The 14,757-nt window shown below is 38.2% G+C and overlaps 2 protein-coding genes across 2 annotated transcripts in view; one reads left to right on the top strand and one right to left on the bottom strand.

Annotated features, from left to right (window-relative positions):
* The window catches only part of LOC136873832 (thioredoxin domain-containing protein 12), an 80,114-nt gene extending 69,642 nt beyond the window's left edge, over nt 1-10,472 (top strand). The window contains exon 4 of the mRNA XM_067147096.2: nt 9,096-10,472. Coding sequence (XP_067003197.2) covers nt 9,096-9,268 — 173 coding nt within the window. The 3' untranslated portion in view covers nt 9,269-10,472. The remainder of the gene's footprint in view (nt 1-9,095) is intronic.
* Nucleotides 10,473-10,513: 41 nt separating this feature from the next.
* Nucleotides 10,514-14,757, bottom strand: part of Dscam4 (Down syndrome cell adhesion molecule 4) — a 779,777-nt gene continuing 775,533 nt past the window's right edge. The window contains exon 36 of the mRNA XM_068227782.1: nt 10,514-10,675. Coding sequence (XP_068083883.1) covers nt 10,516-10,675 — 160 coding nt within the window. The 3' untranslated portion in view covers nt 10,514-10,515. The remainder of the gene's footprint in view (nt 10,676-14,757) is intronic.

Genomic DNA, 14,757 nt, shown 5'->3' with positions numbered 1-14,757 from the left:
TGATAGGGTGGATCATGGGAGACTACTGGCAAAAATGAGTGCAATTGGACTAGACAAAAGAGTGACTGAATGGGTTGCTATATTTCTAGAAAATAGATCTCAGAGAATTAGAGTAGGTGAAGCTTTATCTGACCCTGTAATAATTAAGAGGGGAATTCCTCAAGGCAGTATTATCGGACCTTTATGTTTTCTTATATATATAAATGATATGAGTAAAGGAGTGGCATCAGAGGTAAGGCTTTTTGCGGATGATGTTATTCTCTATGGAGTGATAAATAAGTTACAAGATTGTGAGCAACTGCAACGTGACCGCGAAAATGTTGTGAGATGGACAGCAGGCAATGGTATGTTGATAAACGGGGTTGAAAGTCAGGTTGTGAGTTTCACAAATAGGAAAAGTCCTCTCAGTTTTAATTACTGCGTTGATGGGGTGAAAGTTCCTTTTGGGGATCATTGTAAGTATCTAGGTGTTAATTTAAGGAAAGATCTTCATTGGGGTAATCACATAAATGGGATTGTAAAAAAAGGGTACAGATCTCTGCACATGGTTATGAGGGTGTTTAGGGGTTGTAGTAAGGATGTAAAGGAGAGGGCATATAAGTCTCTGGTAAGACCCCAACTAGAGTATGGTTCCAGTGTATGGAACCCTCACCAGGATTACCTGATTCAAGAACTGGAAAAAAAATCCAAAGAAAAGCAGCTCGATTTGTTCTGGGTGATTTCCGACGAAAGAGTAGCGTTACAAAAATGTTGCAAAGTTTGGGTTGGGAAGAATTGGGAGAAAGAAGAAGAGCTGCTCGACTAAGTGGTATGTTCCGAGCTGTCAGCGGAGAGATGGCGTGGAATGACATTAGTAGACGAATAAGTTTGAGTGGCGTTTATAAAAGTAGGGAAGATCACAATATGAAGATAAAGTTGGAATTCAAGAGGACAAACTGGGGCAAATATTCATTTATAGGAAGGGGAGATAGGGATTGGAATAACTTACCATTGGAGATGTTCAATAAATTTCCAATTTCTTTGAAATCATTTAGGAAAAGGCTAGGAAAACTACAGATAGGGAATCTGCCACCTGGGCAAATGCCCTAAATGCAGATCAGTATTGATTGATATTGATATTGATTGAACCACCATTTCCAGGTCTGTATACCCCCAAAACACTGAGTTGCCTATTACCTTTACAGATGAGCTTTACACTTTGAATTTCATGTTTTTCGTCCTTAACATTTTTGTAGCTTACAAATATCTCTTTCACCAGTATGAAGTCTCCCCCTCCTAGTGTACCCACCCATTAAGATCTACAAATCTCACTTCCAATTTCCCCCTTACCCACTCCATAGTCTCAGACAAATCACCAGTCATGCTTTAAATAGTATCCCACTGGTAACAATTTCTGCTCCTGTATTGTCATAAACAGATCCCATACATCTCCAACTGCCTATTCCTATTCTTGCTTGTCTAATGTTGATGGTACCAACATGGAAAATTTTACCTTCTTCTTACCCTCCTCCTTCCCTTCTACTTTCCTCCACACAGTGTCCCTACATGCCTAGCAATAGAGTTGCCCATGACCAGAGCCTCAATTCCACCCACCTCACTACAACTCTTTCTTTCCTGATCTCCCATAATTTCCTTGACAGCTACAGAACCTACTTCCTCCACCCTTCTCTCCCTCTCATCACTTTGTTCTACCACACTCTTCCTATCTTCTCCTCTACATTTCCACTTCCTATCATTCCCTTTTTTCTTGCTTGCCCTTTCCTGTTCCCCCATCTTCCCTGAACATCAAAGCTCTAATCAAATAGCTCCTGCCTTATATTATAGGTTGGTAGCAACAGATCTTACAGACTAATTCAATCAGATTGGTTGCCATTGGCTGTAGTAACTGAAACAAGAATAAAATCTTGATTGGTATCTTAGGGAAATTTTTGAGTCAAGATTCTCCAATGACAGTAAAGAAAATTACACTAGTATTTCCTGTAGTAGGCCACTTCTATATGCCTCCAGACTGGATTTTTGGGCGAATGGAGGCTGATATAAAGAAGCATACAGCATTGCTAAATGACAAAGATTATCTGAAGATTTTTGAATCTTGGGCAACTGTCATTCATTTGGGAGATCAGACATGTCCAGTGCTAGACTGAAAGAGTGCTGTTTCAAAAGTGATTAAAGAACCTGCTCAATGGCATTTTAAGTTGCAGCCTGCAAATATGGTTATCAAGAAAACAAAGCAAGGAAATTGTATTGTTCAGGATGAAATGAATTGCAACAGTGATTTCAGACAGGCAAAAAGTATTTTGAAATGTGGAACATGGTATATAAGTATTGTTCCTAATATCCTGGAGAAATTTATACCCATAAGAATACAAACATTTGCCAATCTAAACACATTATTTTCAAAACATTTTGAAGAAAATTGGAAGCAAAATGACAAACTGGACTTTAAAAAAAACCTGTTTGAATAACAGAAAACCTTATATGAGGCAGATGATGATGTGGAAACTGATGTGGGGGACTTCACTGAAGAACATGAGGGACTGGTATTGTGAGATGTGGAACAATTTTTGTGGAACTCATTGTGACAAAAGTGTAAAACATAGGCTATTTGAAGAAACCTGTTATATTAGTTTTTTCCAGCAATACAGCTAAAAATACAGAATCTTTTTGCAAATGCAAGAACCAAGTGAAATTTAATTTTATGTTCTAATCTGTACAATAATTTGAGTTGACTACTGTAAAAGTATTAATATAATTACATTTTGATTAAAGAATGTGTTGTTTTCCATTTCCTAGTGCTCATAACTTGCTAATGAGAACTATTGCAAAAATCATTATCTCCATGATACTGTTGCAAATCATGTTATGTTCTAACTATTTTATTTAAAGTCTCTGAACGTATGAGCCTGAGATTTGTTAGCATTTGGTGACACACAGGTCTTGGTAATAGATTCATCATCCTAATAGAGGTGCTCACACTGAGATTTTTGTCACGTGGGCACACAGCGTATAAAGTGGGCAAGCGAGTGGGTGAACGATCAGTGTATGTGCTTCAGCGACAGGACCATTGACGTCACCGGCCGTCAAGGCCATTGAACGGTTAACATTCATTTGAGTATCGAGGTAATAGTGTTATTATATTTTTTTATATCTGATGGCCATAAATCCAGGTAATTTTCAATATAGCTTACACTTACTGAGCAAATGTCATGGGATAGCAGAGCACTGATGTGCAGGTGTGTTGTGCCCCGATATGAACCCTATCGAGCATATCTGGGATGTCCTGGACGCAGGTCATGGATCCTGCACCCACGAACAAACCAACATTGGCGGTCGCTCTGCAAATGATTTGGTATCAACTGCGTCTAGAGGACTACCAGGGACTTGTCGTGTATAGGAGACCTTGTGAGCAGTGGCTGTGCATGTGACAGGTGTAACATGGAACGTCGTCGTGAGCTAACACCATTTGAACGGGGTATGGTGTTCGGTGCCCGATGGATGGGATGTGGTGCGGGAATTCGGCTTCACACGATCAACCGTGTCCTGGGTGTATCGTGAATGGTTGAATGCAGGTGTCACCGTCCACAACAGACGAATGACCGGCCGTCCAGCGACCCTCGATAACCGTGACCCGCGATATCTGAGACGGACTGCCAATAGTGACAGACGGACAACCGTGCAACAAATCACGGCTCAATTCAACACAGGCCTTGCTAGATACGTCTCCCAGTAGACAATCCATAGGAACATGGGTTCTATGGGGTATGGGAGCCAGCGCCGCACACGGGTGCCACTGTTAACCCAACGTCATCAGGTACAACGACGCGCATTTGTCTCCAGTCACCAGGGATGGACACTGGAACAATTGCGTAACGTGATATGGTCGGACGAATCACGATTTCAACTGCACCATGCCGATGGGAGGCATCATGTATGGCGCAGACCACATGAAGCAATGGATCCCGCCTGCCTCGAAGGTGTGATCCAGGGCGCTGGTGTCTCTGTTATGGTCTGGGGTGCATTTTCCTGGTATGGAATGGGCTCTAGTTGTTCTGGAAGAGACTTTGAATGGTACGCGGTATGTTGAACTGCTCGAAGACCCTCTTCACCCATTTTTGGCCTTCCAGCGCCCAGCGCTCCCACGTCACCCTGGAATGGTTCCAGGAACATGCAGCGGAGGTCTGACAACTGTCATGGCCACCCAGGAGCCCCGATATGAACCCTATCGAGCATATCTGGGATGTCCTGGAATGCAGGCTCCGTGCCATGGACCCTGCACCCACGAACAGACCAACATTGGCGGTCGCTCTGCAAACTATTTGGTGTCAGCTGTGTCCAGAGGACTACCAAGGACTTGTCGACTCACTTCCACGGCGTCTCACTGCAGTTCGCAGGGCCAGAGGAAGCCCCACACGCTATTAGGTGACTATCCCACGACATTTGCTAAGTCAGTGTATGTTGTTTGAAATTAGTTATTTCTGTTCTGTTTTCATATATTGACCAGATACAATAAAGAGTTTACTGGTACTTCAAAAGTAATTTTGTACTCTACACAATGAATTACATTTTTCAATATTTATTTTAAGAGAGGTACGATGTATGAGATAGGAGAAGTCCCATCCAATTTTCGGCAGAATGTTGTTATACCTATTCCCAAGAAAGCCGGTGCTGACAGGTGTGAAAACTACCGCACTATTAGTTTAGTATCTCATGCCTGCAAAATTTTAACGTGTATTATTTACAGAAGAATGGAAAAACAAGTTGAAGCTGAGTTGGGGGAAGATCAATTTGGCTTCAGAAGAAATGTAGGAACACGTGAAGCAATCCTGACTTTACGTCTGATCTTAGAGGATCGAATCAAGAAGGACAAGCCCACGTACATGGCATTCGTAGATCTAGAAAAGGCATTCGATAATGTTGATTGGACCAGGCTATTTATGATTCTGAAGATGATAGGGATCAGATACCAAGAACGAAGAATTATCTACAACCTGTATAAAAATCAGTCTGCAGTGATAAGAATCGAGGGCTTTGAAAAAGAAGCAGCAATCCAGAAAGGAGTGAGGCAAGGCTGCAGTTTGTCCCCTCTCCTTTTCAATGTTTACATAGAACAGGCAGTAAAGGAAATCAAAGAGAAATTTGGAAAGGGAATCACAGTCCAAGGAGAGGAAATCAAAACCTTGAGATTTGCCGATGATATTGTTATTTTATCTGAGACTACAGAAGATCTCGAGAAGTTGCTGAATGGTATGGATGAAGTCTTAGGTAAGGAGTACAAGATGAAAATAAATAAGTCCAAAACAAAAGTAATGGAGTGCAGTCGAACGAAGGCAGGTGATGTAGGAAATATCAGATTAGGAAACGAAGTCTTAAAGGAAGTAGATGAATATTTTTACTTGGGTAGTAAAATAACCAACGATGGCAGAAGTAAGGAGGACATAAAATGCAGACTAGCACAAGCAAGGAAGAGCTTTCTTAAGAAAAGAAATTTGCTCACTTCAAACATTGATATTGGAATTAGAAAGATGTTTTTGAAGACTTTCGTGTGGAGCGTGGCATTGTATGGAAGTGAAACATGGACGATAACTAGCTCAGAAAGAAAGAGAATAGAAGCTTTTGAAATGTGGTGTTGCAGAAGAATGCTGAAGGTGAGATGGATAGATCGAATCACGAATGAAGAGATACTGAATCGAATTGGTGAGAGGAGATCGATTTGGCTACATTTGACGAGAAGAAGAGATAGAATGATAGGACACATCTTAAGACACCCAGGACTTGTTCAGTTGGTTTTTGAAGGAAGTGTAGGTGGCAAGAACGGTAGGGGTAGACCAAGGTATGAATATGACAAACAGATTAGAGCAGATGTAGGATGCAATAGTTACGTAGAAATGAAAAGGTTAGCACAGGATAGGGTGGCATGGAGGGCTGCATCAAACCAGTCTATGGACTGATGACTCAACAACAACAACACATGCGTTAGAAACATTCCTGATACCATATAATGAGTAGAGTGGCTTCTTGTTGTTTGAGTTTAAATGATTGATAAACTTGCCAACAATCCAATCATGTTTACCGGGAATAAAATGAGTTAGATTATTTATTTGTAGACATACTGTATATCTATTTGTTATTATATTTATAGTGTTGTACTTGGATAGTAAATACCTCTGTCTTTACAAGTGCTGAAACTCACTCGCTATCATCAATAGATGTCTGTTGATAAGGTTTAATAATATATTCAGAAACTCAGTGAACAGGAAAAGTCATGTAATATTACAACACTGTACAAAATCAAGCATTAAACTTGTTGAAGTACAGGTATGTAAATATATTACATTTTACTGAATGAATAACAGGAATTTTACTTTTCTTAGTGGAAATGCTGTCATTTCCATCCAAAAAATAGTAAATCAAAGCTTGCACTCTTCAGCCCCATATATTTGTACATTATAACTTAAAACTTGTAATGTGTTTGTTTTCTATAAATGTGTAAGTATAGGAAAAAAACCATGTGTGTTAGTATTGAAAGCAGTCTAAATTAAATCCGAATATTTTTAAAAGGTAATTTCTTCTTGCGATTATAGTGTATTTTCTAAATACTGTACTCCAGTCAACATTTCGTTGAGTAGTGTGAGGAAAGTTTTGTACTATAAATGGGTAGGGAAGGGTCCATCTATTCAATACCATTGAATAGGTATTGAATTGGTATTGAATAGGTGGACCCTTCTCTACCCTTTGATAGTGATCAGTTGTCAATACAGACCATAATGAAACTCATAACTTACGAGAGCTTTGTAGTAACAGTCAAACGTCACTGCTCCTGTCCTGTGCCGAGTGTGTTTCCTCTCTAGCTTGACTGTGTTGTATGCTTGTTATGTAAGCTACCCACATTTCAGACATGCAAGCTCAGCTGTACTTGGCTAGCCTCAACTGACCGTATAAACCCATATAAACAAATGACAGTTTTTCCTGATTTCTGAAAATTCTGTTGTCATTGACAAAATGAGTTTTGCAACTGGACGCTTCATATGTTACCTGTTAAAAGCATTTAGTTGCCTTCTGTATCAATAAATTTGTATTTGTGATTCAGCTGGCTATAAGACAAAAGTGGTAAATATAAAAGAAAAAGAAAAAAATCCTTTGGCTATATCAGCCCCATGGAGCCATTGTGTATCAGCCCAAAGATCTACAGATTACAAGCTGCCGTATGGTCACTACAATAAATCCTCTTGGCTGTTATTCTTGATGGATTATTATTATTATTATTATTTGTTCTTATTTGTGGATGAGGTTTTTATATGTATTTCTTGTAATTTCTATTTCAGTAGCCAAGACGACAAATTTTTTCTATAGCGAGCTAACCTAATTTTAGGTGAAGAATTCTATGTTGCTGCAATAAATAAGTGATGTGTACCTAGTAACACAATATTAATATTAACACGTTGAGTGCCAAGCGACCCCATTTGGGTACGTGAGAGTAGTCAAGTTTTTGAACTTCACGTCCCCATATGGAATCGTATGTTCGTTCTAAATCGAGAACCCATTTGGGTGCGCAGTTAGTTTGTGTTTTGAAGCTGTATAAAGTCTCTTCCTGCCATTTCCTGGTTGTCTATTTAAGTATGTGCATAGTCCACCTTCCATTCCTCAATTCCTGTTTTGGCGCGACCCCATATGGGTACGTCAAGAGTGTTTTGTAGGGTGACAAAGTCATTGTCTATCTCGCGCATGGATTGTTTATCTATGTGTGCAGTGGTGTGAGTTTCCTTTTCTTTTTTAAGTCGTTACGAGTAATTCGAGCACTAAAAAACTTAGTGTAGATAGTCTGGATGATATATCAAACAAATCGGACAATGAAATGAAAATGAAATGTCGTATGGCTTTTAGTGCCGGGATATCCCAGACGGGTTCGGCCGTGGGCGACCTGCACGTCGTGATGAGGATGAAATGATGATGAAGACAACACATACACCCAGCCCCCGTGCCGTTGGAATTAACCAATTAAGGTTAAAATCCCTGACCCGGCCGGGAATCGAACCCGGGACCCTCTGAACCGAAGGCCAGTACGCTGACCGTTCAGCCAACGAAGTCGGACAATGATGTAGACGAAGTATATAGTTACAGTGATTTTGAACCCAGTACAGAGCAAATAGCGATCTTGCACGTTCATCCACATTGATGAATTACAGTCTTCAGCATACACTTCCCCACTGTACTCTGGGTTTCCAAGCCAGTTGTTGCAACAATTATGACCGTCTTCAACGATGTAGTCACTGGTTTCCCATGTTGCACAATCATCGCTGCTAGTTCTCTTACTCAAATTAAGTTATACAAACAAAAATTACATACTTATTCAATATTCCATAACTACTAATTCTTCTTATAACATTATTCTGTTACATATTAATTGACCAAATTCACATGATTTTCACTACTTTGTATAACTACATTTTATACCTAAAATCGGCGATCATACTTTTTTACGGCTCCAGTATGAACAAGCTAACATATCTCTCATAATCAACAACAGCATATAACACGTCCCTGCAAAGGAAAAGGTAAGTATAACCGAGCGTCGGGACAGTAACTACTGTATAAGCGCGACCCCATATGGGGGCGCGTGTAGGTGTACAATTCGTAATGACCAATACGACGCCATATGGGGTCGCAATATTTTACCTAATATACATAATAAGTTAACCTAATATATCATAAATACATCCTCATTTCAGCGATCATTTGTTTGGTTAAGCCTGTGAAACATTTTGGCACGAGGGAGTAATTCGATGTTATTAGCTCACGGCACTAGACGGCAGTCCTATGAAATTCGGTCTGGCCCTCAACGTGTTAAGACTGTTGCATGTGTGAATCTAAAACGTAACTTGTCTGCAACAGTTCATTATAAAAACTTTATACGTGTATCTTCCTCCTTTTTGTTTAATTGTGACTGATTCAGTTTTAACTAAAAAAGCAATCCTACCTTGCTCCAGATTACTCCAAAACCTTATATTGTATGTTGTGTGGTGGGTGTGATATGATTTAATTTGATGCCAATTATATAATCATGTGGTTATTCTAAATACATTGATCTACTTTGACAGGCCCCGATGGTGATGTTAAGACAGAATTCTACAATGAATCTGGAAATCCATCTTATAAGTACTTCTATTCAGATACTTGGAGTATAATTGCAACCATGAAGAAAGTGGCTGTGTCATATAAACGGAAAATTAGTAAAGAAATTAAAGAAAGTAAAGAAAAATCGGAACTGTGATACCTTCTGTAACAGAGGTGAATTTCTTCTGTTCAGTAATTGCTATTTGTCACATCTAGTCTTCTTCGAAATTGTACAGAGTTATTTAACCTGTGATGTAACTAAACACATTTGAAAAAATAGAGGAAGAGGAATGACAAACTAATAGCCAGTGAGGATGTTTTTAACAGGAAAATTCACTCTTTCATATAATTTTTTAAAAACATTTTGACCTTTATGGCACTTTATTATATTACCAAAAATTGTAACATGCAAAATACAGTACTGTATAACATTCAATAATTGTACAAACAATCATCATATTTAAAATTTTACTGAAATCTCAACAAATATACGGTACACTTCATTTCATGTCTCATACCCAACGTTATTGTATTTATCGATTTATCTAATCACATAAAACTGCAGTCTCACATGTCAGAAAGGTAATGAGACGATTACTTGAGTGACTGAAACTTAGAAGCACGTGGATTGGAAGATTCAGGTTTTATATGTTCTATAATAAAATATTTTGACTGAGAATAAAGCAACAGGTAACAGGATTTCAATATTTTAGTCAATCCAAATTCAATTTTTATACCATGATAATTTTGGCAGTGAATGATTTAGGGTGGTGTGAATGGGAGAAAATATGTATGGATGCTGTTGGAAACAGAATCTATTTTATCGTCTGACTTGGTATATAACACAAAAGAACTGTGGCAATTTTTAATAATTTTTGTTTGTTTGTCTACTTCGGTAAATGAGAACATTTCATAATGATGCAATTATTTTTACTGTATAGTATGTTAAGAAAAAGTGATAGTGTGATCATACTGCTCATTTGCAGTTATACTTTATCCATTAGATCTTTGAAAACGTTATTTTTTGCCTGTTGAGGCACACTGATATTGATTCGGTATACGTCCTGAGAATGTTCTTCAACTTCTACACTCCTCGGAGCTGTGCAGTGTTGGCTGTCCATTAATTATTGTTTATTTATTTGTTTATTTTATTTATTTTTATTATGCTTTGTTTTGGCACCAATGTCATTCTTGTAAACTGAAAGACTTCTTAAATTGCTGGCTTTGAATTCTAATACATATAAGATGTTAACACAGCTTTTCATTTTCATAGAAAATGTGACCTTGTACAAGTGATGTGTCTTCCATAGATTTACCCACAGTTTCTTGTAAGAATGTTTGTTGGAAAATAATTTACAGACAGCCACTCCTGAAGGTTATGGTTTAGCAAGGCACATTGTGCATCTAGACATCGATCTGGAAGGAAGTCTCACTGCTGAGTCTGGCAGACACACCACCACGCCCAGATTTGCGTCCCAGCTTGCTCATATCACACTCTGCTTCACTTAGCTCATGAGAATGTGAATCAGAAAACCGAGAAGGTGGATTGATTCTGTCGTTGAAGCTGAAAGAAAGTACCAGTATTTATTTAGTATATTAAGTTTGTGAAGTATAGAAACAGAAAGATGATTTATGACTACAAATAACCACCATTAGCTTCCCGAGTATATGGGTTGCCAACAGTGGACAAAGGAAGATTTTCTTTTTAATAAATGTTGAAAGCTGTTACAGAACTCAACAAAAATGCAGCAGTATATTTGTTAAATTAATATTATTTATCAGATTCTCATCAGTATGAGGTTCACTGGGAGTACAGCACAATACTGGTTTTAGTGAATTCAGTTGTTCTGAACTTTCAGCTATATTGAAAAAAACTCATTGGTCCCAATCAGTGTACATTAAATTGTACCTAACAGCAAACTTTATGTAGTCTTTGTTGATTACTTGAAGGCTTTTGATTAGTCAACAGAACTATACTTATGAACAAGTTAGAAACACTAACAGGTAGAACAAGAACAACGGCTCTTATATCGAATATATTAGCAGAAAACTACATACAAGTCTACGGCGGAGTTGGAAATTCAAGCTGAATAATGCAAATGAATGGTGTACTTCAAGGTAATCCCCTGAGCCCCACCCTATTTAATGTGCTCACATACAATGTTCATGAGGGAGTTCGAGAAACAGCAAAGGCAAAGCGGATGATATGCCAATAGCTTCAGAGCAGACAAATGACTTGCAAAAGGCAGTAGACATATTGAGTGACTGGGTTCAGAAAAACTAAGTTACAATCTATGAGGACAGGACGGAAATGATAATTTTTCAAAACAATGGAAGGCCAGCAGTTTCCAACCAAGTGAGCTACAACAACAAGGAACTGAAAATAGTCAACAATTTCAAATATCTAGACATTACCCTACAGGTTACAGGAAGAAGCTTTAGGCTACACATAGAAAAGACAAAATCTGGATTTCTCAAAAGAGCCCTTGGTGTATCGAAGGCAACCAGCTTGCAAGAGAAACGTTCCTAATAGAGGATCTATGGATAACTCTACTACTACCGACTACGGAAAGTTACAACAAGGTGCTCCAAGATCTAAAGAATAAAAAGCGGGATATACCATGGAATTCTACATAACAAGTGCGATGCTGGACAGAAGATGGATGCAATCTCTGTGTGAAATGAGGCAAGTCATGACCAGGCTTGCAGTTCATGGTTTCCACCACAAGATTTGCTCCCAAAAAGTGTTTCATGACCCAAATGAAAATTGCGTGTGTGAACCATGTAACATATATGTGGAACTTGCTACATAAACACGTGCTCAAACTGAACCAGGTCAATAGTGGAATATAGCAAGGAGTGACTTGACTGCTCAGTACAAGGAAATATGCTGTATTACTATGTAGGCCAAATTCTAAAAGGAATATGACATATATGTATCATTATGGCCATTCGGCTACAATAAATTCTTTATTAAATTGTACACTAAATTTTTTAAAATAGTGAACCCTTGACTTTTGCTACTTCTAAGGAAGATCATCATTGTAACAGCAACAGTTTTTTTCTTAGCAGATTTCCTTGTATAAATTTGACAACTTGAAGATCTCTTTTTTTATTTTTTTAATATATAGCTCTTCTAAGAATATATGGAGTCAGCAGCGGAATGTCCAAGTTACTAAACTCCTTCGACTGGAAGAGCGAATGTGCTTGCCAACGGCGGCCAAAAGTAAGCTGAAGTTTGTTTTAGCAAGGCACATTAGGCATTTAGATGCTGTGCATCTGGCTGTTAAGTTCAATTAAAATTGAGCATCAAATGTCAGATGTCTTCTTTGAAAGATAAGGCATATATTATCGGTGACATCAAGCATGGACTTTCTCAAGCAAACATGGGTCGGAAGTATAGCTTGAATAATACTGTGAGAAAAGTTGTTAGAAACAGGGACAAAATTCTGAGTGCCTTGGATATAAACAAACCTCAAACAAACAAACAAACAAACAAACAAACAACTGTTTTTTACGGTTGATTGAGACTTACATTGACCAAGCGCTGCTGAAATAGTTCACTATTCAGAGATCTGCTGGGGTTGCTCTAAGCAAGAGAGTGCTGAGGAACAAAGCTGAGCAGCTATCTCAAGTTGCCCAGTGAGGCGCAAGAATTCATGGTTCGAAGAGGTTGCTGGACAGATGAGAGAACAGATACGATATTATGGTTGGGAGGATAAGTGAATAAGTGAAATTGGTGGATCCAGAAATGACAGTGGAATGGTTGACGTCGGAGTGGCCAAAATTTTCCTCCGGCTACTGATCTGATGAGTGATGAAGGTAGACTATTCCATGGACAGAATACATAAGTTCAAAGTGGAAAAAGAATGTGGGTGATAAATTGTCAAATGCTGGATAATGCTGTGGATATGTGCCAACATGACAGGGTCAGAGAGAATGTGGGTGATAAATTGTCAAATGCTGGATAATGCTGTGGATATGTGTCAACATGACAGGGTCAGAGAAAAGAAAACCGCTGATAATTGGGAATTTTAAGAACCCGAGGTGTTTTGAAATCTTAGCCACGCATGATGTGGTTACTCTTCTACCAGTAGTTACATACTATCCACTTCATATCCATATCGACTATAAGATCCAATTAATTGAAGGAACAAGAATCCACCTGATCGATACTTTCACTTTTATTTAGCCTTAGGCTATTTCAATAGACATTGAATTAAAAGTTCAGAACATGTTTCGAATGCCTTGCATTCATTATCAGCTGCTTACATTTGGCAAAAGTAAAATTAGCTAAAAACAGTCTCACAATTTTACTTTTGCCAAATGTAAGCAGCTGATGATGAATGCAACGCATTCGAAACATGTTCTGAACTTTTAATTCAATGTCTATTGAAATAGCCTAAGGCTAAAAAAAAATTAAAAGTATCGATCAGGTGGATTCTTGTTCCTTCAATTAATTGGAGCTTCTACCAGTAGTCGTAACTTGTTTGTGTAATGACAAGTTGAATCATCCAGTGTTCTCAAAAATTATTATTTAATGGGCAGGAAGAGCTAACATGTCCTATTCTATTGTTGAAAGTAGTTCGATGATCGTTTTATAGATATCAGTAGTTTCCAGATTGGTGCCCAATACTGTATGGTAATATTTCTGTTTGTAATGGCTCCATGCTTCAAGGGTTACCATTGTAAAATAGAACCTCATTGAAAATTGTATTTCTGTACTGTAAATTTAAGAATGTTTGCATAACTATATGTACAGCCTGTAGTGCTTTTCTTATTATAAGTGGACAATTTGTCATAAGACATATTGAAATAATGTAAGGATAATGTAGAGTATTACAGGACAATAGCATCATATTATTGTTTCTTAGTGCCAGAATTACTCTAATTGCAATATACAGTAGTTCAAAAAAGTCTAATAAAACAATGAATTATGGTTTCAATCATGAAATATAAATCAAAACGGGCTCGACTAGTTAACCCACTTACCGCAAATGCATACGTGCATATTGGGCAAGATGAGTTACTTTCTCACTTGTATCAAGGTACTGGGCGTGATGAATTAACTCATTTTCAGTCAAAATACTGTTCGGAGCTCATGTGTTCGCTAGCATGAAGTTAAGCAGAGAGTGGGGAAGAATGCTCTTTCCTCCCCACAGATTAGCTGCCATTACCATAGCAACCACCTTACTACTAGGCAGCAGAAAATATCAGCCCGCTCTTCAGACATTGTCTGAGTGGCTTTCTTTGTGTTTATCAGTTCGTATGTGCACTCTTATTAAGTTGTTATTATCACTCAGTCTGGTGGGTTTTTCCATGGAGCTCTCTTTGATGGTGTATACATCTTTATGACTCAGTGGATACATTTTCTGCCTCCATTACGTCTACTGTTTGCAAGAAGTGGAAAATAATTCATAGCGGAGCTAGGCAAATAATAGGGAACATTATTAAGTAGTGTAACCAAGAAACTAGAGAAAATAAAAACAGCATCATTAGCTAAGTCATCCTGTTTGATTTTTAAACCATAATAACATTAATCATAGTCATCATATTCATGATCTATGGACTCAGTAACTTGGTGAAAACCTTTGAATTTTGCGCTATCAATCATCCTTGATAATTGTCCTGTATTTGAAAACATCA

Source organism: Anabrus simplex, chromosome 5, assembly GCF_040414725.1.
Source record: "Anabrus simplex isolate iqAnaSimp1 chromosome 5, ASM4041472v1, whole genome shotgun sequence".
Classification (NCBI taxonomy): domain Eukaryota; kingdom Metazoa; phylum Arthropoda; class Insecta; order Orthoptera; family Tettigoniidae; genus Anabrus; species Anabrus simplex.
This window is presented reverse-complemented; position numbering and strand designations above follow the sequence as displayed.